This window comes from Maylandia zebra, linkage group LG5 (genome assembly GCF_041146795.1).
Source record: "Maylandia zebra isolate NMK-2024a linkage group LG5, Mzebra_GT3a, whole genome shotgun sequence".
Taxonomy (NCBI): Eukaryota; Metazoa; Chordata; class Actinopteri; order Cichliformes; family Cichlidae; genus Maylandia; species Maylandia zebra.
Window position 1 is genome coordinate 17,543,508 of NC_135171.1, and position 24,416 is coordinate 17,567,923.

The 24,416-nt window shown below is 41.1% G+C and overlaps 1 protein-coding gene across 7 annotated transcripts in view; it reads left to right on the top strand.

Annotated features, from left to right (window-relative positions):
* The window catches only part of LOC101464954 (calmodulin-binding transcription activator 1), a 59,964-nt gene that overhangs the window by 7,217 nt on the left and 28,331 nt on the right, over nt 1–24,416 (top strand). For all 7 annotated transcript variants that reach the window (XM_076883888.1, XM_076883890.1, XM_023154930.3 and 4 more), the window contains exon 3: nt 499–602. In XM_076883888.1, coding sequence (XP_076740003.1) covers nt 499–602 — 104 coding nt within the window. The remainder of the gene's footprint in view (nt 1–498; nt 603–24,416) is intronic.

Consider the following 24,416-nt stretch of genomic DNA (forward strand, 5'->3'; position numbering starts at 1 on the left):
GCCCCAGGTGCATCTTCACTTGCGGTCCAAAAGTAACCCAGCCGCCACTCCCTCTGCAAGCTTAGCTATTGTTAACTTGATTACCTCGACTGGAGGACTTCTGTTCTCCTTTTCATGTGTAGCACTTTGAATCACACATAGATAATAAGCTATATTAAGGCCCAGTGACATAAAGATGATGTGGAAATATTAAACCCAACTTCATCGGTTTCTCATTCAGACTTCCTTGCAGACATCTCTTTCCACTGCTATGCCAAAAATATTCCTGATAAATCTCAAATATCCCACTCAAGTACAAGATGGACAGAACACATCTCTCACATCAAACCTTTAAAATTGTACTTATAATTTTAACTCATAATTTTCCTTTGCCATATCCAAGAATTCTGCTATTCTGCTCAAGGTGTCTTTGTGTCTAATGTGCAATTAGTCCTCTCTTTCTACTCGTCTGTCATTTATCCTGTTTAATCTTCTTCTTTTTTTTCTTCCCTACCTCAGATGAGCCCGGCCAGTTGAAGATTTACCTTCCTAAGAAGCTGCTAGAGTGTCTACCCAAATGTTCCTCTCTGCCCAAGGAGCGCCATCGCTGGAACACCAACGAGGTGAGAATGAGACACACTCAAGAGGGAAATATCTGTGACAGAAAGATGAACAGTGTTTTTGTTTTTTTCCTGGCTGGTGACTCATCTCTAACTAATGTCACATTGAGAGATGAAGAGGAGGTAAACAAACACAATGGCAGCTTTTCATTATGGGATCCTAAAACTGTGACACTGGGAAGTAACAAAAAAAAAGCCCAAAAAACAACCATCAGCAACCTGAACTCACAGCGAAAATCTGACAGAGTATAGATTCCATTTGGCATGTTGCTGTCTGTTTTTCTTTGTAACCCAAAACCATTCTGGGGTAGGGCATAGGAAACAGCGGATTTGAGGTCTGAAACAATAAGGCTTATAGGCTGAAAAAACAAGGAATGAGGGTACAGATATGATTGTTTCTAGTGCTGCGTTTTACTAGGTTCAAAGAAGGTCTGGTCAGTAAGATACATTTTTTGCTATGGAACCAGAGAAAGTTGATAAAACTGTTGTATGTTTTTGGCTCCAAAGCAAACACAGCTACCATTCATTCATAAAGAGCAGAGATCGCTTTGCTCTAGGCCAAAATTAGCATCATCTTTGCTGTGTGAACAATAGATAACTTAGCCAAGAATGTAAAATTGGGTCAAGTTAGGTTCGGGACAGCTATTTACTTAGGGCCAAGGATAACCCTGAGATGAACATTTTGGGCGTGCGAAAAGCTTTTCAGAGTTGCATGTTGTTTCCAGACTTAAGCTGTTAGCTTAGAAAAGTGTCTGATGGGTGGAAATGGTTGCAGGCATTTATCGTCAATACCTCCTTGTTTATGCATCGCACAGCCCCTCCACTGGTGGTTTCCTCCATCCATTGTGATGTGGTTGGCCTCTGCTGAGACATTTTCTCCATGTGCAGACTGTGCACTCCATTATGGATGTGTGTTTGTGTTATTGATTACCAAGTCCAGCATTATTATGCAATGCAAAGCTGATTTGGCCTGTGGTTTTTCTCTCAGGAAAGTCATTACATTTTTCATGCAATCCATCTCAATGAAGGTCATAGTTAAGCACGGTGCCTACTGAACAGTGTGTTTGTATGAATAAGCAGTGTGCATGTGCGGTGTGTGTGTGTTTGCGGTGTGTTTCAGAGCAACGTGACTGCTACCGGTTAGGGACTTCCACACATCAGCCAACCACAAGCAATTGTGGACAATGCTCTGAATTAGACGAGCACACCTTGTTTCTGCCCCTTACTCCCTTCTTGTCTCCCTAAGTCTCCCTTCCAACTCTTCTCTCTCCATCTCTTTCTGTCTCTACACCCCCAGTACCACTGCCCCCCCTCCACACACACACCACTCCCCATGCCTCTCTCTCCCTCTCTGATGAGGAGGTGCAGGCTCAGTTCAGGGGGAGGTTGGTTGTCCCTCAGCGGATTTCTTCAAAGCTCCTCTTCCACCCAGGCATAAAGTTTTCCGCATACTTAAACAGTCCATTGTGTCTGCTGCTCCTCTTGCTTAGTGCTTTCTTAGTGGGAGACATGTGTATGCTCACTGTGCGTTTAGTGCATGTATGTATTTCAGCCTGTGCATCTGGCGCAAGGAACCCTAGATTATTGCCATTGATTATTTTGAAGCTGCTGCGACAAAAGAATTGATTTTTTCCCCTGTCTGTTGACTTTTTTTTAATCTGTCTGAATTGCAGACATTCAAAGAAATCTACCAGTTTTTGTCATCAGCGTATAGGATATTAAATTAGCATTGTCCTGAAATTTTATCTGCGTGTACTGTTGAATGTCCACAATAGATTGTAATGCAAAACATTTTTAGATGCGGGGTTTCTGGACCAATCAGCTGTCAAGCCAGCTGTTAAATTTGGAGATTTTATTTACTTGGGCACATCTCTTCAATATTTGTATGCATGTGTGTGTGTAATTATTTACTGTGTAGATCCATTTGTGTGTGTTTCTATATAATTCTTTGTTTCCATATGTCTGTACATAAGCAAATCAAGAATTGGCTTTGGGTGTCCTCATCGTCAATGGCTTTTGGGTTTTTACATGCTGTTTATAAAAGCCATGCAGAATCAGGATTATCCTTAGTTTGTGTGTGTGTGTGCGTGTGTGTGTGTGTGAGGCTACGAAAAACGAGCGTGATAGATAAAGAGATTAAGACTTCGTTTGAGCGAGAATGCCTCTTATTAAGTCAGATTCAATCTTTACATGTCTTCATCTGATATGTCCTTAGTCTCACCTTTTTCTTGGCATGTGCATCACTTTGCAAGTGTGTGTGTGTGTGTGTGTGTGTGTGTGTGTGTGTGTGTGTGTGTGTGTGTGTGTGTGTGTGTGGCTGTGTGTGCATGTGCGTTTGTTTCCCTGTGCGCAAAAGGATCTCTGTTTTGTCACGCATGGCTCCCCCTGACACCTTGGTCTCCCACAAGCACTGAGCTGTGACCCCATACATTTTTTACCCAGGCCGTTCCTCCTGCTCTCTGTCCTTTCCTCTCTTCCTTCCCTTTCCTCTCTCTCTCTCTCGCTCTCTCTCCCTCTTTTGTGTATCTACTGATGTGTGAAATTATTCTGGGATGGAGGGATGGATTCCTCCCTGAAGGGCTGAGCGGAGGCGTGAGCCTTTTGTTCAATAATAGATTGGGGGTGTATGTGTATCTGTCCATGGTAATAGACTATGGACTAGTTTTAGATAACAAACCACACTCAGGTGGGCAGACTGATGGTGAAGCCTGTGTTATCTATCCATCTGGAATTACTCGTTGTTTGGTTTCAGCAAATTCTTCGGAGCACCACCACGAGGAGGCTATCAAACTTTTGAAATGTAGACAAAGACCAACTTTAGAGTTTCATCGTGTGACTCAAGCTCATGAAAAGATATGATTACTCTTGTGGGGACCCTTGACATCCTGGCTCGTATATTAAGAAGCCAGACTGAGATGAATACTAAGTTAAAAAATTCTTTTTAAAGCTCCAGTTCAATATGAGACATGCACACACACGCTGTGCAAATGTGCATGTCATTGTGTGGTCTAATGTGCATTTTAAAGGCTTCTACTTCAGAGCTTCTCCCCCACTATAATTCAAATGATGCAACTGTCAAATGTGTTGGTACAGACTTCAGTGCATCACACAGATGACAGTTGCCTGTGCCACAACGCGTCTGCATGTGACTCTGCTCCACATGTCGCTCGACTGTACGAGTGGGGGGAAAAAGCAAATGTGAGAGCGGTACTATTTTGTCCTTAATGATATGAAACAAAATGCTCTGAAACAGGCAGTGTTTTTGCCGTAATGCGCTGTTCTCATCGTGCAGAGATGTGTACGTAGCTGTGTGGTGTGATGAGAGGCTCATTACCGGCGCTCACACGCCCGTTGTCTGGTTGTGTTGCTGCATGACAATAACGTGATAAGAAGTGGATCAAAAATCATATATGTTCCACACCATCATCTGCCTCCTGTGTGTGGGTGTGTATCTCTTTTTGTGCATAGTTGTTCTCATGGTAACCGATTGTGCATGAGTGTGTGAATGTGTGCGTGTGTATGTGTGTGTGTGTGTGTGTGTGTGCACGCACGCATTTATATTTGTGTTAATTATATGATTGATGATGCATGTGCACCATTCATGATTTTGCGGCACACTTAAGGTGATAGGAGAGGGATTGCAAGTGGTATCAATGAGTTGCCGATCATGTCAACCAGACATGATAATTAAAAAAAATAATAGCAACAACAATAATAATAGGTAAAGAGCAGACATCTCAGGGAAAACTGTCAGTAACCCACTCACACGTGCGTGCTGTAGTGTCTCAGCTTATGGGAGCTACAATTTCTAGACCAAACAAAGCTTGGGTTGCTGGTGTGTGAGTACGTGTGCATGTTTAATTTATTATTAATGCCATTACTGTTGTTTGTGAGCCATTAAACAGATACATTGGATTAAATATGCACATACACAGCACTCCGCTGTTTGTGGAGATATTTCCTGTTTTTCCAATGTGGCTAAAACATCAGGCAGGAATGTCTGAAAAACAAGTTACACTTGGGGGAGATTGGCAGTTGTCAGTTACTAGACGATGAATCCATTATGGAAACCCTGAGTGATTATTGCAGGCCTCTCTGTTCCATTCAGACTGTGGTGTAGGGAAATAGGTGTTGTGAGTATTACAGCTGTTCATCCCTGCATTCATATTTGTGAATGTGTTGGAATGGTTAGATAAAATTAATTTAAATGTTTGAATAAGCACCAAGTAGATCTAATATTTTAATTTGTTACATGCTGTGTGAAAAAGTACAAGAAAAAACAGATTTTCATAGTGGAATATTTGCATAAAGATTTGCAGTCATACAGTGCTCTTGTGGGTGGAAAAAAAATTCACACAGAACTAAAATTTTACAGCTAAACCTAGAGTAAAATCCAAAAGTCCAAATTAAATATTCAAGCACTAATTTTGCATTAATTGGGAAGATCATATAGTCAAAATCAGCAGCTGTCCTAACAGATAAGTTGATTACACAGAGCCGCCTGAGCTCTTTACCATCCCTTCAGTTATTCCTGCAAGCTGCTTTGCAACCCACATTCACCCCAGCTCCTTCTTTTTGTGTCTGAACTGTCTGACCTCCCCACCCCACAGACCTATTCCACTAAATAAAAATTACTGCAGATGGCTACAATAGTCTTTATTTAACTAGAACGGTCCCAAGTGGCTGAAAGGTTATAGTTTCAGCTGAAGCTTGATTGGATCAGTCGGAGGCATGGTTATTACATCATTAGCCTTATATGAGCAGGCACATACCGACCTCCCACCAGGGAGACAGGCGGTGTAGGGAAATATCCTTGAAAACACTTTTACAGTTCAGAAATACAGTGGGGCAAAAAAGTATTTAGTCAGCCACCGATTGTGCAAGTTCCCCCACCTAAAATGATGACAGAGGTCAGTAATTTGCACCAGAGGTACACTTCAACTGTGAGAGACAGAATGTGAAAAAAAAATCCATGAATCCACATGGTAGGATTTGTAAAGAATTTATTCGTAAATCAGGGTTTAAAATAAGTATTTGGTCAATAACAAAAATACAACTCAATACTTTGTAACATAACCTTTGTTGGCAATAAGAGAGGTCAAACGTTTACTATAGGTCTTTACCAGGTTTGCACACACAGTAGCTGGTATTTTGGCCCATTCCTCCATGCAGATCTTCTCGAGAGCAGTGATGTTTTGGGGCTGTCGCCGAGCAACACGGACTTTCAACTCCCGCCACAGATTTTCTATGGGGTTGAGGTCTGGAGACTGGCTAGGCCACTCCAGGACTTTCAAATGCTTCTTATGGAGCCACTCCTTTGTTGCCCGGGCGGTGTGTTTTGGATCATTGTCATGTTGGAAGACCCAGCCTCGTTTCATCTTCAAAGTTCTCACTGATGGAAGGAGGTTTTGGCTCAAAATCTCACGATACATGGCCCCATTCATTCTGTCCTCAACACGGATCAGTCGTCCTGTCCCCTTGGCAGAAAAACAGCCCCATAGCATGATGTTTCCACCCCCATGCTTCACAGTAGGTATGGTGTTCTTGGGATGCAACTCAGTATTCTTCTTCCTCCAAACACGACGAGTTGAGTTTATACCAAAAAGTTCTACTTTGGTTTCATCTGACCACATGACATTCTCCCAATCCTCTGCTGTATCATCCATGTGCTCTCTGGCAAACTTCAGACGGGCCTGGACATGCACTGGCTTCAGCAGCGGAACACGTCTGGCACTGCGGGATTTGATTCCCTGCCGTTGTAGTGTGTTACTGATGGTGACCTTTGTTACTTTGGTCCCAGCTCTCTGCAGGTCATTCACCAGGTCCCCCCGTGTGGTTCTGGGATCTTTGCTCACCGTTCTCATGATCATTTTGACCCCACAGGATGAGATCTTGCGTGGAGCCCCAGATCGAGGGAGATTATCAGTGGTCTTGTATGTCTTCCATTTTCTGATGATTGCTCCCACAGTTGATTTTTTCACACCAAGCTGCTTGCCTATTGTAGATTCACTCTTCCCAGTCTGGTGCAGGTCTACAATACTTTTCCTGGTGTCCTTCGAAAGCTCTTTGGTCTTGGCCATGGCGGAGTTTGGAGTCTGACTGTTTGAGGCTGTGGACAGGTGTCTTTTATACAGATGATGAGTTCAAACAGGTGCCATTCATACAGGTAACGAGTGGGGGACAGAAAAGCTTCTTACAGAAGATGTTACAGGTCTGTGAGAGCCAGAGATTTTCCTTGTTTGAGGTGACCAAATACTTATTTTCCACCCTAATTTACGAATAAATTCTTTACAAATCCTACCATGTGAATTCATGGATTTTTTTTTCACATTCTGTCTCTCACAGTTGAAGTGTACCTCTGGTGCAAATTACTGACCTCTGTCATCATTTTAAGTGGGGGAACTTGCACAATCGGTGGCTGACTAAATACTTTTTTGCCCCACTGTATATATCCTATCAGCACATCATTTCACAGTGAGTTTCCCCTTTGTATGCACAATTTAAACATCACAATTTCGATGGTTTGGGCTCTTTCACTCCATGTTACTCTGACTTGGAGCTTTGGGTGTCTGAATAAATTCCCCCCAAACTGTCATACATAGTAGTAGAGCTGGAATATTTGTCAATATGTTTTTTAATTAAATATTTTAATTTAAAATATGTAAATGTACGCATTTTTACTTTTCATTTAGGCGAGTACCACTCTGAGGATTTTGAACCAATAATTGACCCATTTTGTTGTTATGTAACCATCTCCAGGCCTCAGTGTCATCGTTGTCTGGCAACAAAAAAACAAAAACAATCATCCATCCATTATTCCATCTATCAATTTCTTCCATTTATCCAATTCCTGGTAGAGGTGGCTCTGGAGCCAATCCCAGCAGATCCATTCTAGCACACTTATTTTTTCCAGTGGGGGTACTCCAGCTGTTCAGTCATACAAGCCACTGGGGTGGACAGTAAAATACAAAATAGTTTAATTCACTATAACAAAAAAAGATACTGATTTTCTGTTAGCCTGTCATCTTGTTTTCTATCCAGGAACAGCTGATGGGAATTATCCTGAACCTTTTGTATAAATCTGGCACGCTTGCATTATATATTATGGTGATATTGACTGATACTTTGTTATTAATTAATTAATGCAGCTATTAAATATACAAGTAGTAGTTTAGTCACTATTTAACTTTTTAAACTATTTATAATTGAAATCGTTCCATGTCAGTGTTGGAGCTTATCAGAATGATTTAATGTTGATTCTCTCCCCTCCAGAGAAATGTGTTCTTCTGACAGCTGCACCCACACAATACCACACATGTGTAACTCCAAACCTTTTTAAAAAAAATCAGGGACTATTTGTGCAAATCTTAGTCATTTGTTTTGAATTGTCAGGCACTGTTACAGGCACAGTCCTCAAAACAAAAAGCCCAAACTATTCTTTTTCATTTTCAGATTTGGTGATGCGCAGCTACAGTCCTTTTGACCCCATTTTCTTTCCAAAGTTGTGCCCTTGATTTTTGACATTGATGTGCAAACTGCCAAAGTGCAACACAACCTGGCACAGGTCGTGAAAGGCTCAAACTCCTCCTTTCCTCCTTTTGGCCGTGTCAGTACATAGACAGAAGTATAAGGGTTTTGGAAACTTATAGAAAGTTTTATTTTTAAACAAAATGGGTGTGCTGCCTAAGTATTTGTTAGATAACATGTTGGTGAGAAACTTTATCCGTGTCAGTGTGTGTGTGTGTCCCAGAGCCTGCCTATGGCTGTAACCTCTCCAGTTGACATTGAGCTCTGTGCTGTTGCCGTTTACCAGAGTAAAGCATAGTTTAATGAGGGGGCAAAGAAGCCAGTACACACACTCACACATGCACACTCATGCATGCTACATACGTCTACACTCGCAGACATGCACACGCAGGACCAGAGGGGTGTTTCACAGCTCCTTGTGTTTGATTCCCATTCTTTTATTTTTAATCATTCCTCTGTCTTTTGGGTTGAGAAATATTTTATGTTTGGAGAGCGCCAAGTTATAATCACTAATTAGTCCTCCAGGCTCTCTCGCTTCATCCCCCCAACCCCCACCCCACCACCCTGCTTTCTTCCCATCTCTCTCTGAGCCAAGCATAGCCCAATTACACCCAGCGTCACTTTGTGTCTGCTGTGACTTCCATTTTCCACTTCCATACTGTCCTGCTGATCCGACCGGAAAAATTAACCAAAATGTAAAGAAACACAAAGAAGTAATTGCATCCATTCTACTCAAAGATTAATATCCCTGTTGATAAATGTAATTATTCAGCAAGCTTTTGCAAACAGGGACGTGCATGGTAAATTCTGCAAGTTTTAGCCATGCTGGTATTTTAGCCCGCACAAGTTCACAAGAAGACGAGATTAACTGGGTTTTACAGGTCAGGTGTCTGTGGTTGGAGTTAGAACTGTCCCTCCTTTCCTCTTTACATTGTGTGCTGGGAGTGATGGAGTGTAAGGTGGCCAGTGAGTGTGTGGAATTGGTTTTGTGGTGGTGGTTTTGGACTATTTCCCTAAAGAAGAATAAGGGTAGTTTCATTATTCATCATTTTCATTATTGGCATTTAAATATTCAGTTAATTCATAAAAACGATCATCTGTCAGTCACTTTCGAGTCATTTGGGTTTAAGAAAAAAAAAATCACTTCCAATCAGTAACTCAATGGTGTGAATTGGGGAAAACTCAAACTGGAACCTTTTGTCAGCAAAACCGCCTATTTACAGGTATTAGAAAGCCAAATTTGATTATCTGAGGATACATTCATTAATCGGGAAGCAGAGCTACAGCAAAACTTGGGAGTAAAGCAAGAGCAAAAAAAAGGGGACTTCAGTCAGAAATGGAATATCTTCCATTAATGTGCCAACAACAAGCTTTTTTAAATTAGAAAACAGAAGTTAGGTATCATAATTTGATGACACCTGAAGCTTCCTGACAGGACCACAGCAGCTAATCTAGTGAACTTTTTGATGACAGTTGTGATCCTAGATGCATGGATATGGTAATGGAAGGACTGCCAACACTAGATACAGACAGAAAACTTCGACTGAGACACCCCTTTCTTTTGACAAGTTGTCTACTGCCGTCCAGCAGCTTACATGTGGCTGAGCATCAGAAATCGATGGACTCCCTGCAGAGTCCTATAAACTGTTTTGGTTTGTGTTGGGAAAAGATTTGTATAAACATTTTAGAGACTTATTAGATTCTGCAACAATGCTGCTCAGCTGCTTCAGAGCAATTTTGCCAACATTTACAAAAAAAGAGAGAGATCTGGGTTTGCTTAGAAACTTTAGTCCAGTGTTTCTCCTTTGCATAGATTATAAAATAATTACAAAATGTCTCTCAAATAGACTGAAGGACTGTTTGATACTTTGGTTTCTGTTATCAATAACAATCAGTCATATTACATTCTTGAAAGCACAAAAATAGACAATCTGTTTTTGAGTCATGAAATGACCTATCAAAATGTCAGGGTCTGGATGTACGCCTTTTTTCTATAAATCAAGAAAATCCTTTTGACATAGTGGATCATTTTTATTTGTTTAGGATGCTTGAAGCTTTTAGGTTTGGAATAAAAAGTATTTCATGAATTAAGTTTCCCTATTCAAATGTGTCTGTTTTGCTGAAGATACGAGGGGGACTCAGCAGACCAGTCCCTGTACAGAGAGGCATTAGGCTAATGTCTGCTATGTTGTATGCTCTCACCATTGAGCCCCTCTTGAACCAATTAAGACAGGATCTCACCGGGTTAAACTTTGATGCAGATGCCAGTTAGTTTGTCTGCTAGTCAAAAATGATGCTCACATATTGGAACAAAAGTTACCACTGTGTAAGTGTGTATCCTCTGTGAGAGTTAACTGGCAAAAGTGTGAAGGTTTACTGTTAGGAGAGTGGAAAAGCAAACAAGCAGCCATTACTTCCAGCTGGGCTGCAGTGGAGCAGACAGGGGATGAAATGCCTTGGGGTTTTTCTTGGCAATGATGATTTGCAGAGGAAAAACTGGGAGGGTGTAGTGGAGAAAATTAGTGCCCGATTGTTTAAATGAATGCGGGCCCAGTCACAGCTGTCTTATAGCCCCCTATAGGACAGCGGTGACCGGTTGTGAATAATCTTCTTGAGCCTTCAAATGCACTGGTGCAGGACATTCAGAAGAGACTGATTAACTTAACTTAACTTACCAGTATGGACATATTAGGAACTTCATCATTCTACCTCTGTGCTAAAGACATGCTAAAGACCACTGGCTTAAGAGTGCTCAAAAGTAAGATAAGATAAGATAAGATAACCTTTATTAGTCCCACACGTGGGAAATTTGTTTTGTCACAGCAGGAAGTGGACAGTGCAAAAGTTATGACGCAAAAATTAGAATACAATAAGAATAAATACAGTACACAGCTGTACAGAATAGAATAAAATAATATACTATATACAGTAGAATAAAATAGAATAAAAATATACAATAAGATAAAAATAGAATACGAATGCTATATACAACTGAGTAAAAATACAACGATGCCAGAAAAGATTATTGCACTTAGTGTTATTGCACATGTGTGGATGTGTGTGTTTGTTCAGTTAAAGTCTTTATTATGGAGTCTGACAGCAGTGGGGAGGAAAGACCTGCGAAATCTCTCCGTCCCACACCGTGGGTGCCGCAGTCTGCCACTAAAGGAGCTGCTCAGTGCTGTCACAGTCTGCTGCATGGGGTGGGAGACGTTGTCCAACAGGGATGACAGCTTAGCCGCCATTCTCCTGTCACTCACCACCTCCACTGGGTCCAGACTAGGGCATCCTAGAACAGAACTGGCCCTTCGGATCACCCTGTTCAGTCTCTTCCTGTCCCCAGCAGAGATACTGCCGCCCCAGCAGACCACACCATAAAAGATAGCAGAAGCCACCACAGAGTCATAGAAGGTCTTCAGGAGTGGGCCCTCCACCCCAAACGACCTGAGTCTCCGCAGCAGGTACAGCCTGCTCTGCCTTTTCCTGTAGAGGGCGTCTGAGTTATGAGTCCAGTCCAGTCTGTTGTTCAGATGAACACCAAGGTACCTGTAGCTGTCCACAGCCTCAATGTCCATACCCTGGATGTTCAGTGGTTGCAGTGGAGAAGGCTTGTGCCTGCGGAAGTCTACCACCAGTTCCTTGGTTTTACTGGCGTTGATCTGGAGGTAGTTCAGCTGGCACCAGTCCACAAAGTCTTGAGTCAGTCCTCTGTACTCCTTGTCGTCCCCATCAGTGATGAGGCCGACTATTGCAGAGTCATCAGAGAACTTCTGCAGGAAGCACTGGGTGGAATTGTGGGAGAAGTCTGCAGTGTAGATGGTGAAGAGGAACGGAGCCAGAACCGTTCCCTGTGGGGCCCCCGTACTGCAGACGTATATGGGAACATGAGGGAAGAGCCTCTGTTCTGTAGCCCACTTACTCAGTTTCCGGATGCTTAACTCTGCTGGCATACAAAGAATCCTTACAACAGCTGGCCTGACAAAGTTCGAAGGGTTGAGATCAGGAGAGCAGTGTAAAACTGTTGCCATCAGCTCTTAAACTGGTTTTGTGCTTTGCCCTTCCTGGTCTCCGTGAGCATTATTTGTAGGCTCCGCAGAAGCGCAGCCATTGGTTTGAACTCCTTTGCCATCAACGCTGTAGTAGAGCAACATGAAGAAGACGTGGCTCTTGTATCTTTTGAAACACTGCAGCTCACTGATCTTCCTAAAGCCTCAAAGATATATGTATTTCCTGTATGCTGCGAGTATGAAAGCTCTCAACGGAGCTTCATTACTTCTTGTTCTAGTTTTCTTCTCCTATAGGCAGCTGGACAAACCTATAAAGAAGCACAGTGCGGTTCTCCAGTGGAGAGTGGCACATGGGGGCTGGGGCCACAAACAGATATGTGGCACATATAGACCACATAACAGGAGACCCTGCAAATTCTGTGGGTAACCTGTCCTAGGCTAGTTCCTCTGGCTGCGTTCGGACAGGTGAGGGACGACAACATTCTCATTTGTAAACCCAGACAGATAGTGCAGCATAGTGGAGACATATCTAGTCAGTTTTCTTATAGGTCAGGCAAAAACTGGGATTGTGTTAACCAGGAGGAATAAAATGAAAGGAACAGGGTCTGCAGATGTTAAACTTCAAAAGTCTGGTGTCTGCTCGTATCAGAATGGAGTTCACCTACTATGAAATGGTTGCAGACTTGGATCATTTCATCTCTTTTTAGGGGGGGTGAAGGAAATGTTCTGTACACAGTGAATAATGAATTGCGTGGTCTCAGTTTCTTGGGTAATGGTTTACTGTGGGGTAGGGTAAGATTGTGAAAATGTGCAGTTATATTGTGTTTTTCTTTGTATGACTGTAAATAAGGAATTGATTCATTAAAGGCTTTGTTAAAAGTCAAAGGTCTCCTCTGCTCTCTTCTCTTTTCCTCTCTTCTTCTCTCCTCTCCTCTCCTCTCCTCCTACCCATCTGGAAGCCCCACATTTTCCTCCTGTTCTATTTTCTCCATGTTGCACAGACCCACTATTTATCTTGCCCACTATAATTTGACACAAAATATTGTTAACTGGAGACACAGAAATATATTAAACAGTGGGAATGTGCGACTGTGAGTGTGGGGGTGTTGTGTATGTGCCCGAGTGCATTTGTGTGTGTGTGTGTGTGTGTGTGTGTGTGTGTGTGTGTGTGTGTGTGTGTGTGTGTGTGTGTGTGTGTGTGTGTGCGCCTTTGAGTTTTAACTTCCTGTTAGATTCCAAACCCGACCAAGTACTGAATGACCCAGAGTGTCTGCTGTAATAAGAAGCTGGGCTGTGCAGTGGAGACAATATTTTTTGTATCTTTAAATGTCCCCACATAAAACCTCTGTAATATCTGATTCTTGTGTAAATTAGATTGAATTCATTGGAGACAGATAAAGCATATAAATGTGTATGTGTGTTCATGTGCGTGCACAGACAGCTGGTCCTTCTGCTCCTATTTTGAGAACTGCATCTGTAGAGTTTTGTCTAGATAACTTTATTTAACTTTCATAACTATGTGCTTTGCTGGGCCTTTAGAAGTCAAATACTGCATATGTTAACAACAATTTGCCTTTTGTATATTGCCAAATAACTGTGACTTACACATGACATTAGAGTACAAATTAGGAACAACAAGTGTTGGAAGGCTTTCTTTTGTACAGAGCTTTTTCTTAAGCATCTTCTCTTCTTGACTTAGTAGCTGAAGCTTAGGGACTTGTAGAGAATATGCCTGGTTCAGGATTTCTGAAGTCAATGCATATTTCATACTCTCTGCTCATGTTTACAAAGGTAGGTTTCAGTCTAACATACTCTTAGCTTTGATGTAAATAGTGCTGCAAAGTCCAACAACGCATAAATAATAAAACAAATAAATAAATCATATAAAGATATGTGTAAATCTTGTACACTTTTTTATTCGATGTATGGGTGTAGAGTCATATCTATATGGTCTGCTGATCTGAAACACAGCTTACTTTTACTCATGCCCAACCAGGTTGCAGTCTCCAGTTCCAAAGTATTTAGCAATATTGTTTGTAAATTCATATGACAAATATACACTGAGCATATCGATGAACATCTGGGTCTGCATGAGCGTAACTTGAGTCATCAGAGAGGTTCTTATATTGACATTTCACACTGCTTTATCACTGATAAAGGATTATGGAGTTGTCTACTCAGCAGTATGAAGTGAATCTATGAAGTGAATTGGATTGAGATTTGGTGACTGTGGAGGCCATTTGAGTGCGGTAAACTCATTGTCATGTACAAGAAACCATTTTCAGTTGATCTGAGCTTTTCGACATGGCGCGTTATTCTGCTCGAAGCAGCCATCAAAAGATGGATACATAAAGGTGTTCATAAAGGGATGCACATAGTCAGCAGCAGTACTCAGGCAGGTTGTCGCATTGCTCGGTACTAAAGGACCCAAAGTGTGCTGAGAAAATATCTCATACCATTACACTACCAGCAGCAGCCTGAACTGTTGATACAGTGCAGGGTGGTACCAGGTGTGGTCTTCTGCTGCTGTAGGCCATCTGCTTCAAGGCTCAATGTGTTGTGCCTTCAGAGATACTCTTCTGCATATCTTGATTGCAAACAGTGTCTATTTGAGTTACTTTTGCCTTCCTATCAGTTCAAAGCTTTTTGCCGATTCTCCTCTGACCTCTGTCATCAGCAAGACATTTTTGCTTGCTGGATATTTCCTCTTTTTTGGGCCATTCTCTGTAAGAAATATTTATTTAGTTATGTATTTATTTATTTTATTTAGAAAGAGGTGCAATACATATTAGTGAACATTTTAACTAATGTAAATATGCCAGATTATAGCCTTGGGCTGGTTTCCATCTGCAGACCCTCTGGCAGGTTGGTGTTACACACAAGTTAGGAAAAACATACAGAGACACTATTTATAGATCATGTGACAAGGACAAAAACCGTGCTCACATTATATTAGAACAAACAATTACAAGAAGAGTGGACAAAAGAGGACAGTATAGATAACAATAACGGAAACACATCAGTTATATTGCACAAACCCCAGTGTTACACATGCCCTGACTGTCTTGATATTGCACTGACGCATTACACTAATAGTTATTTCCCTTTTTGTAATACACTAACTCTTTTTCATGTCCAATATAAAGCATGATTAATTAAACATGATCACGTGTTTGTGTGTCCCTCAGTCACCCTTTTAAGTGACTCTTAAAGGGAGATTTGTACTTTCCCTCACTGACAGTGGAAGACTATTCCAGAAGCTCACTCCCTGATATGACAGAGCATTCTGTGAAAAGGTGGTGCCTCTAAATGCCTCTATCTAAATAGAGATAGTTGCATGGGAAAATCCCAATAGGACAGCGGTTTCAGAAATACTCAGACCATTCTAAATTAAGTCACTCTTCTTTTCCTCTCTGATGCTCATTTTGAACTGCATGTGATCATCTTGACTATGTCTACATGCCTAAATACTAGGGGTGCAACGATACACAAAATTCACGGTTCGGTTCGGTTCGATACTTTGGTGTCACGGTTCGATATTTTTTCGATACAAAAAAATGTTCATGCATTTTTAATTTGTCATTTATTAAAATTATATAAAATTATTAAAATTATAAATTATATATTTTAACTCAAAAGTACAGTTTTTAAATTTAACCCTAACCCTTGTGCGTGTTTTTTATTTTGACAGCGAATGCGCACCTGCGGACCACTTATGTGCAGCCCTGGTTATTTAGCTCGTCATATCGCAGCCACAGAAATTATTTTGTCCATGAAACCATAAAGCTGCACTTTCTTTTTGCCTCATAGTCTGATTTGTCATAACTTCTCCGTTTTGTGGTAAGCTTTTCTTTGGCTGTCACTTCTTCACCCTGACCTGTCTTATTTGGCTCAGCAGAACTGAAATGCTTTTACACACGCACTCACATAAGCTCAGCGATTCTCTGCGCGATCAACCTCTCACATGTTTAAGCTGCGGGAGATTTCACTTGTCATGTTTGCATAGTAAGCTAACGATTAATAAGACGATGTCAGAGGAATTGGTGCACAAATTATCATCACTCACAGATCAGTGCTGTCGGTCTCTATACACAGTTCGCACGATTGCAAAGTGAAAGCAAAAAAACAAGCGCAAATTCAAACGCGACTTCAATATGTCACATATTGACAGTGGCTCACCGATGCCAATGACATAATTACCCAGCTACATTTCTGAAAGAATGCAAAAGCATTGACATATATTTTTCCTTCCTACAATAGCCCGACGGGCAGGGAAGAGATCGATTTTGGTAGCCCGACTGAAAAAAATCGCTAGCTCCGGGACGTCGGGCTAGCGATATTGCAAGCCCTGTATCTGATTGAGGAATCACTCATCTTTGGAAAAGAGAGTTTATTACAGAGAAATGTCTCTTTCCAAAATAAAAGCTATACTATCCGCTTCTTCTGGGCTATATTCTCAGCAGCATAAGGAGAATCATGTGCTAACAGCTGTCTAAATGACTCGGCTAAAGTTAGTAGCATGCTTGCTTTTTTTTGTCTGCTTCCACTTGTCTTTGCACTAGGATGATGTCGGCGTAAATGTGCAGTCATATTCGTTGTGTTCCCACTAGTGCTTTCAGGTTAATCTTGTTGAAATGACCTTAATGCCACAACACGGCAAATCTCCGTTAACGAGCTACCGCCGATCGCTCCGTGCATGGGGCTAGACGGCCAACACGTTAACGAGCTAACTGCGCTAACACACTAGCTCCCACCCATGTAATTGAGCATTGCATGGCACATCCAACATACTGTTTTACTTTAGTCCATGACTCGCTTACCTTCAGGGTCATACGTCACATGAAAACCAAAATAATTCCAAACGCCAGATCTGAATGAGGTTCAATGCCTGTTGCAAGGAGAGCTTAACTTCTGTCTCGCTAGCTTGCCCTGCGCTCTTCCTTCTGACTATGCTGTCTGTGTTGAGCGCTCAGTGGATCTGCGCTCGACAGTGCAGCCTAGGCGGAGTAGTCGAACACAGATTCACTGAGCGCTCAACACAGACAGCATCGTCAGAAGGAAAGTTGATAAAATAAATTACAAATGTTGTATTGTTCGATACATATGCGTACCGGACCGAAAGCACTGTATCGAACGGTTCAATATCGATACGAATATCGTTGCACCCCTACTAAATACACAGACAGCTGATGAAATATTTGTGTTAGCGAGCTGTTGAACAGGTGTACCTGACCAAGTGGCCTATGAGTACATATATTTATAACCTATTAATGGTAACCTAGTCTTTAATTTTATTCCTCTAGACATGATTGGAGTGTTTATGGTTTTTATTTCTGCGTCTGTCTGTCTACAAATTTGCAGTTTCTGGCATGATGCTAATTTGGTCTCTACAAATTCTTTTCTCGCTGCATTCTTGGAAAGACACAGATTATGGTTGTGCCTGTCTTTTTTTAATACATCACCGAATATTTATTTTTCTGGAGTGAAGAGACCTCAATTTACTTTCCAGTTTGTTGTCTATTCCATCAAAGTTGCCTCAGTTAATTTTGTACATGGCACTATTAACTGCCTCTGTTGTAGCTAATCCAAGATGAATAGAATTGTCAATAAAAACATCCCAGCTCAAATATTTTTTACTAACGCAATCAAAGTTCATACGTATTTGCAAAGGGGATGCAAATTTATCCGACCACATTTGTTTTTGCTGCGTAAAGTTGCTGTGGGGTTAAATTGTCAGTTTTGTTAATGTGATATCGCACTGGATCTAAGTGTGTTGGCCTCATAAGCTTCCATCATCTAATGGCCACTTGGAGTCCGTAGGTTTATTTCTAATTAAAACTGGTAAGATCATGTCGTTGTTAAATTGCATTTCCAGGGTTAGATCAACTGCATTCGCTCCAGACCAAAAATACAAGGTAATAATAAAGAAATGTCAGATTGCTGCGGTAGATTCAGAACACTCTCATTTATTTCCTCTTATCATCTGTTTGCTCATTACTTTATGATTTTATAAAGCAGATCCATGTTACGGTGGTAAATGTCTATAGCAGTGAATTGATTAACATTCATTGGTAGATGTTTTTATGGATGGTAATGTGTTTTTCACTTGTTAATGAGTTAAGAAGACAAACAGTTTAACACTCCTGCGGTGTGTACTACACTCTCACTGTGAGCAATGTTTCTCCTGGTGCAGAGTTGTTTCAGAAAACTCTTTAAAATCACAATTAAAAACCTAAACTGTAACACAAAAATTTCTATGATTTTTATACATTAATGAAAGTGCACTGGATGGCTCTAACAAATGTGGAAAAAAGAGTCTTGATGCACAACATCTGCTTTTAAAACCGAATAATATTATGTTTCAATATCATGCAATGGCTCTAATGTGGTGTATTCCTCCATAGAGGAATCTATGGAGTCCTTTGAAAACCTGGATGAGGTGTTTGTGCTAATATGCTGTGTTTGGTGCATTATGGCCAGACATCTCCACTTTTGGTCTCGTCTTTCCAGAGCACATTGTTCCAGAAGTCTTGTGGTTTTTACAGATCCAACGTTACAACATTACAAAAAGTCCTGCTACCATGAGCTTTCTCCTGCCAGCCCTAGAAAACAAGCCATACTTGATCTTTTTCTAATTGCACTGTCATGTACTTCAACCTTTAATGAGCTAACTGAGGCCTGTAAAGTCTGAGCTATAGATCTTGGGGGTTTTTTTTTCCAGTTTTTCTGAGCATTCGCTGATCTGACCTTGAAGTGGATTTGCAGGGACATCCACTGCTAGAAAGATTGTTGCACTGTGTTCACCCAAACCTGAATGCTCTGGACCAGCAAACTGCCAAAATCTGCTCACACTTGTTGATGATCATTTAATCAAGGGAACTTGATTACGAGCACCTTCCATATCTCTATGGAAGCAGCAAGACTTTACATCATTTTTCACAGGATTACAGAGAGACTTCTGAAAACTTTTTTTCACATGACTGTAGGTCAATTATGATTGCGTGTTTTAAAACCTACAAAGCATTAATTTCTGCTTTGTTTGTATTTATGTTTGTATGCTCAATTTATTTCTCAGTTTTTCAGAGGAGGTTGGCAAAAGGGGTTAATTGGCCGCCCACAACATCATATCCACAACAAAACATAGTGAGAGAGGTGTGAATCCCATGGTGTTGTGTCTAGCATTTTCCACTAACATTATTCTGGAAATGTAAACATTTACAAGAGTTACCCAGGGAAACATATACATTTACTGGTAAATATGCTGTTCCCAACATCTACCGTAATATATAGAGATTTTTTCAGTGTCTGTGTGTGTGTGTGTGTGTTTTGCACTTTCAGTGTGAGTTATGATATCTGAGCTGTTCCATTCAGGGGCTCACAGCAGGAGTCCAGTCTTTTCCTCTCCAACTGCACTTCGATCTAGCACTACATATTCCTCCATCTCCCCAATTCGGTCCGCTTCTTCCTCCCTCTCCTGCCTCGCCCCCCTCGCTGATGTATGGAATGTCTACTCTCATATGGAGTGTGTTTGTAAAAGTCATGGTAATCAAATTTCACTGATTCCCGGGGGATTAAACAAGGTGGCATTTGTGTGTATGTGTGTGCGAGTGCGTTCTGTCGCTCTGCATATACACTATTAGCTGTGCACTAAGTTGTGTATTGTAGTGCAGCTGTGTCATTACTCTAAGACCAGCTCAGCTGTAATATATCATCCATCATCTTGTACTCCAAGGAGACAACTATATATGGGATAGCAATGCTGCATTTGCATACCGGCAGAGCATATACTGTGTTTTAATTGATTCAATATGCAGTATAAAGCGGTTGAAGGGGGCATTATAAACACCTCAAGGCAGAGCATCTCACTTGTCTCAGCTGCATCTTGACCAAGTCACAGAGATTAAAAGTCTTGCTTTCTGGATTGTGTGTCTGACTCAGACACTCACAATAACAATATTGTTTGCTTATTTGAAATCAACCCTAACACTCGAGGCAAAATCACTCTCTTACAAAAATGAGATGATTACAGAGTGGAAGTAATCGCTCATGACTGCTGCAAACATGGCGGCAGCAAGATTTCCCACCCACAAAACAGGTATTACTTAGCCTAGGTGCACAATTACCTATTGTTGGAAGTATATATGTTCTGGCAGTATGGCTATAGGTTTAGCAAGTTTTAACTATGTTCAACACACAACTTCAGCCTCCTTTTTTTTCTGTGAGACTCTAAGCTACAATTTCTGCCTGCTCTTAGGTGTTATTGCATGTTGAACTAGAAAGTCACACCCCATTACAGTTCATATGAGGTGGAAAGCTACCAGGACAGCCTGGAAGGCAATGACTGATGTCTGTGTGCCTTTGAATCTCTAAAAGTGCATTAAATTAGCAAATATTATATAGCTTTGGCAGAAGTATTTGCAACAAAGGCAACCAAACTTAAGTAAACTCAGTGTCTCCATAGACAAAAAAATATGCTTGCTGTCAGATATAAACCATAAAGTATTTGCTGAAGTTTCTCTTCCTGATATATATACACACACACACACACACACACACACACACACACACACACACACACACACATATATATATATATATATATATATATATATATATATATATATATATATATATTAGGGCTGCCACGATTTGTCGACTAGTCACGATTACGTCGACTATCAAAATCGTCGACGACTGATTTAATAGTCGACGCGTCGTTTGAAGCTTTGTAAGATCCCAAAAGACGCAGGAATAAGTAGCAGGATTTAAGAGTGTAATAACGGACTGAAACAGAAGATGGCAGCACTGCATGTACAAGGATGCCAGCTGCCGTTAAACCCCGAAGAAGAAGAAGAAGCAGCTGTGTCCCAGAATTCATAGCGCGGCCCAGCTCAGTTTCCAACAATGGCGGCAGCTAGTTAGTTTTAATATTACTCTTATTATTCTTTCTGGGTCACAAAATAAACGTTTAACATATTTTCAGCCGAGAATGTAGCTGTGTAAACCTCAAATATCGGCTCAGTTTATCAGGACACCACATATTTTCAAAAGCGCTCCGACGTTTTCGGAGACGTCTGTTACCCACTAGCTCGATAGCTAGGTCACTAGCGCGGTGAGAACACCGGACTCCCGCAAATTGTTTTCAAACCCACCGCCGTCTTTCGCTACTCAGGTTAAATATATATGAGTCACTTAGATAAATTAAAAATGTTGTTGTTTGGCTTTTTTTTTTTTTTTGTATTTTATTTGTTCCTGAGTAAATCGGTTTGTCTGAGATTAAAGTTATAGTTTTTACACAGCTGAATAAACGTCAAGCAGACAGCTGATTATCAGAAGTGTGAGATGCTGGAGAATATACTCCGTTGTCCTGTTATATTTTAGATAGCAAGGAGTTTATTAAACTTCACCGAAACAATCTGCAAATTTCATTAAAATTGAATAAACTATCATCTTGTCTTTATTTTTAGTTAGCACCTTAAAAGCTTAAAGCTGTAAGCTAATGATAGTTATATAAGAGCAGATGCTGCTGGTGCAATAAGCTGTAGTTTTACGTCCAGTGGATGATGATCTGATTAGTCGACTAATCGCATAAATAATTGGTGACTAGTCGACTATCAAAATAATCGTTTGTGGCAGCCCTAATATATATATATATATATATATATATATATATATATATATATATATATGTATGTATATATATATATATGTGTATATGTGTGTGTTATAGTGGTAAGAGTTAAAGATAGCACACCTTCTTTGGCGCCCACTGCATGAATCACAGTACTTGAAGAGAAGGTGATGACTCTGGGCTCTACCTTGCATTATGTATCTTTACTGTAAGTATAGTGTGAAGAGGAGCCCCTTTGAATCCAGTGTTACACTGTACTGCAAACTATTAACTTCTACAGCATTCTGCAGTTCACGTAATTTGTTCGAGATATGTATACTCTGTCCCTGGTGCTATAGTTTAATACAAATTGAAGTGCTGGAAAAAAATCAGGATGGATCGGTCCACATCAAGCTGAATTCACAATGATACAAATCCATACTTTTTACCAAAAGACGCTGCCCAAATTCTGCTGACTCCAGATTTGTGTTTATACCTTTGCTCAGTTCAACAGGAAACTGATTCACTGTCTGAGATCTTTTAAAAAAAATAAGCAATAATAATTTATTTAGCCAAAGAAGAAAATGTTCATTTTATTAAATTGAAGTTGCAGTAAAAAATGAATTCTGTGGGGACGTTGGTTAAATTAAATTCTCCATCTTGATTCTATTGCTTGTGGTATTGCTTAATTGTGAGTAATCAAAGCAGTTGTCCAAGTGAAAGCACATAATTTGGTTACATTTGAAAAAAAGTTTGATTTCTTAGCAAGAAGTGAGTTTTGCTCTCTCTCTCCCTCACTCTTTGAAGCACGAGCTGGCAATCATCAGAACTGGGAACACATTGGGGACTGTTTTATTAAACCATGTGAAAGGTACATTACATTTTGCAATACCCTGAAAGAGTGAGCACAGGTCCACAGCCCTGGGCTTCGTCCTAGGCAGAGACAGATCAAACTGCACAACAATAGAAGCCAGTGAGCGGAGCTGGGTTGATAACCTTTCATGTTTACTTTTGCTTATGATTGTTATGACTCCACCTGCCCGTCTCCCAGATTGAAGCCTCCAGCTCTATTGTCAGTAGAAAAGATAAACTCGAGATTGCAAGCAATTTGTACATCTGTAAATTGATGCTTGTCTTTGGCAGCTTGTTTTTGAGGAGAGTTAAATATGCATGACTTCAACATGGGTGACTCCCAAGTTTTCTTTTCTTCTTCTTCTCCAAAACAACAACCAAATGACATGAAATCTTTATTTGTTAGAAACAAACAGAATTCTGAATTGATTTAGATTTAGATTTTGATCTCCACGTGAGCTCCAGGAGCTAACTAGATTTGTTTGTTTTTTCTGAAATGCAGCTACAGTCATATTTACCGAGCGTGCGTGCGCGCACACACACGTACTGAACAGGTGCGCAAACACACGTGCATGCAGACACACATGCACACACGTATGCTCCCATCTTTAGTCGGTTGAGAAGGAGACAAACCTAAAGATCGCCACAGAGACCCATCTTTCAAATTTATTCATTAAACTCCCAAATGCTCCCCTTAACGAATGTAATTAGAATATGGTAATGAGAGAGGGCTGAACCAGGGAGTGTTATAATACGCTTAGCAGCACAGAGGGAGAGAAGAGGAGAGGGGGGGGGGGAGACAGGGAAGGAAATAGAGTAAGGGAGTAAGACGAAAGAGAAATAGAGAGGCTGACTGACAGGGTGCCAATTTATGTCTTGTTGTAAACAAGTATTTATGCCAATGAGAGGTAGCACACACTTTCTTTCACTCTCTCTCTCGCTCCCCGTCTCTCAGTTTCTCTCTCTGTCTCTCTTTCTCTCCTTCCTTATCATACTAAACCTCCTCAACAACAATAACATCAACAATAGCAGAGCAGAGATCACCCTCTGAGGGAAGAGTGACTCACAACGAGAAGAGGCATCAGGGGTTAACACAACCACTGGGGACTCCTTCAGTGAGACACCCTCACCCCCCACCGAGCCACTGCTGCCACCAAGTCGCTTTCTCTTCTTAAAAAAAAAAAAAAGCCACTGCTAAATGCGCTTTCATCATTTGAAATTTCAAATATCCGTCTGTGTGTGCAAGTGTGTATGTGTCTGAGCACCCTTTCCTGGTTAACTTTGCGGGAGTTTTTGAGGACTCTGACAAGCTTTATCCAAGACGCCCTAACGCGGCGGGGTTCCTGGCATTGTGTTTGACACCACACACCTGTTGCTGTCTTTGATGTGCTCACCCCCCCTGCTGAGAGAGTGGGGGCCGTCTCCTCAAATGCAAATGCAAGGGAAGAGGAAGAGGACAGGTAAGGTGCGCAAGAGAGGGGAAGTCTTAGAAAAATATGATTGATGTTCCCCCAGTGGATTGAGGCTGTCTCTTCTTCGCTCTCAGGTCTCCGCTAAAAGAGTTTGTGCTACTTTCAATACCGTCAGTGTGTGTGTGCGTGTGTGTGTGTGTGTGTGTGTGGCCACTTTCACCGTTTGGACCTCTGTAAATTTGGAAGGGAGGGTGATGAGAGGGAGATGAGAAAATCAGGGGGGAAAAAAGGCAGAAGAAGGTGAGCTGTGGGAATGGGAGAGGTGGGAGGAAAGTAAAGAGGTCAAACCAAAAAGGAGATGGAGTGAAGGAGAGGGCAGAGAGATTTTTTCATTACAAAGCCATCACTC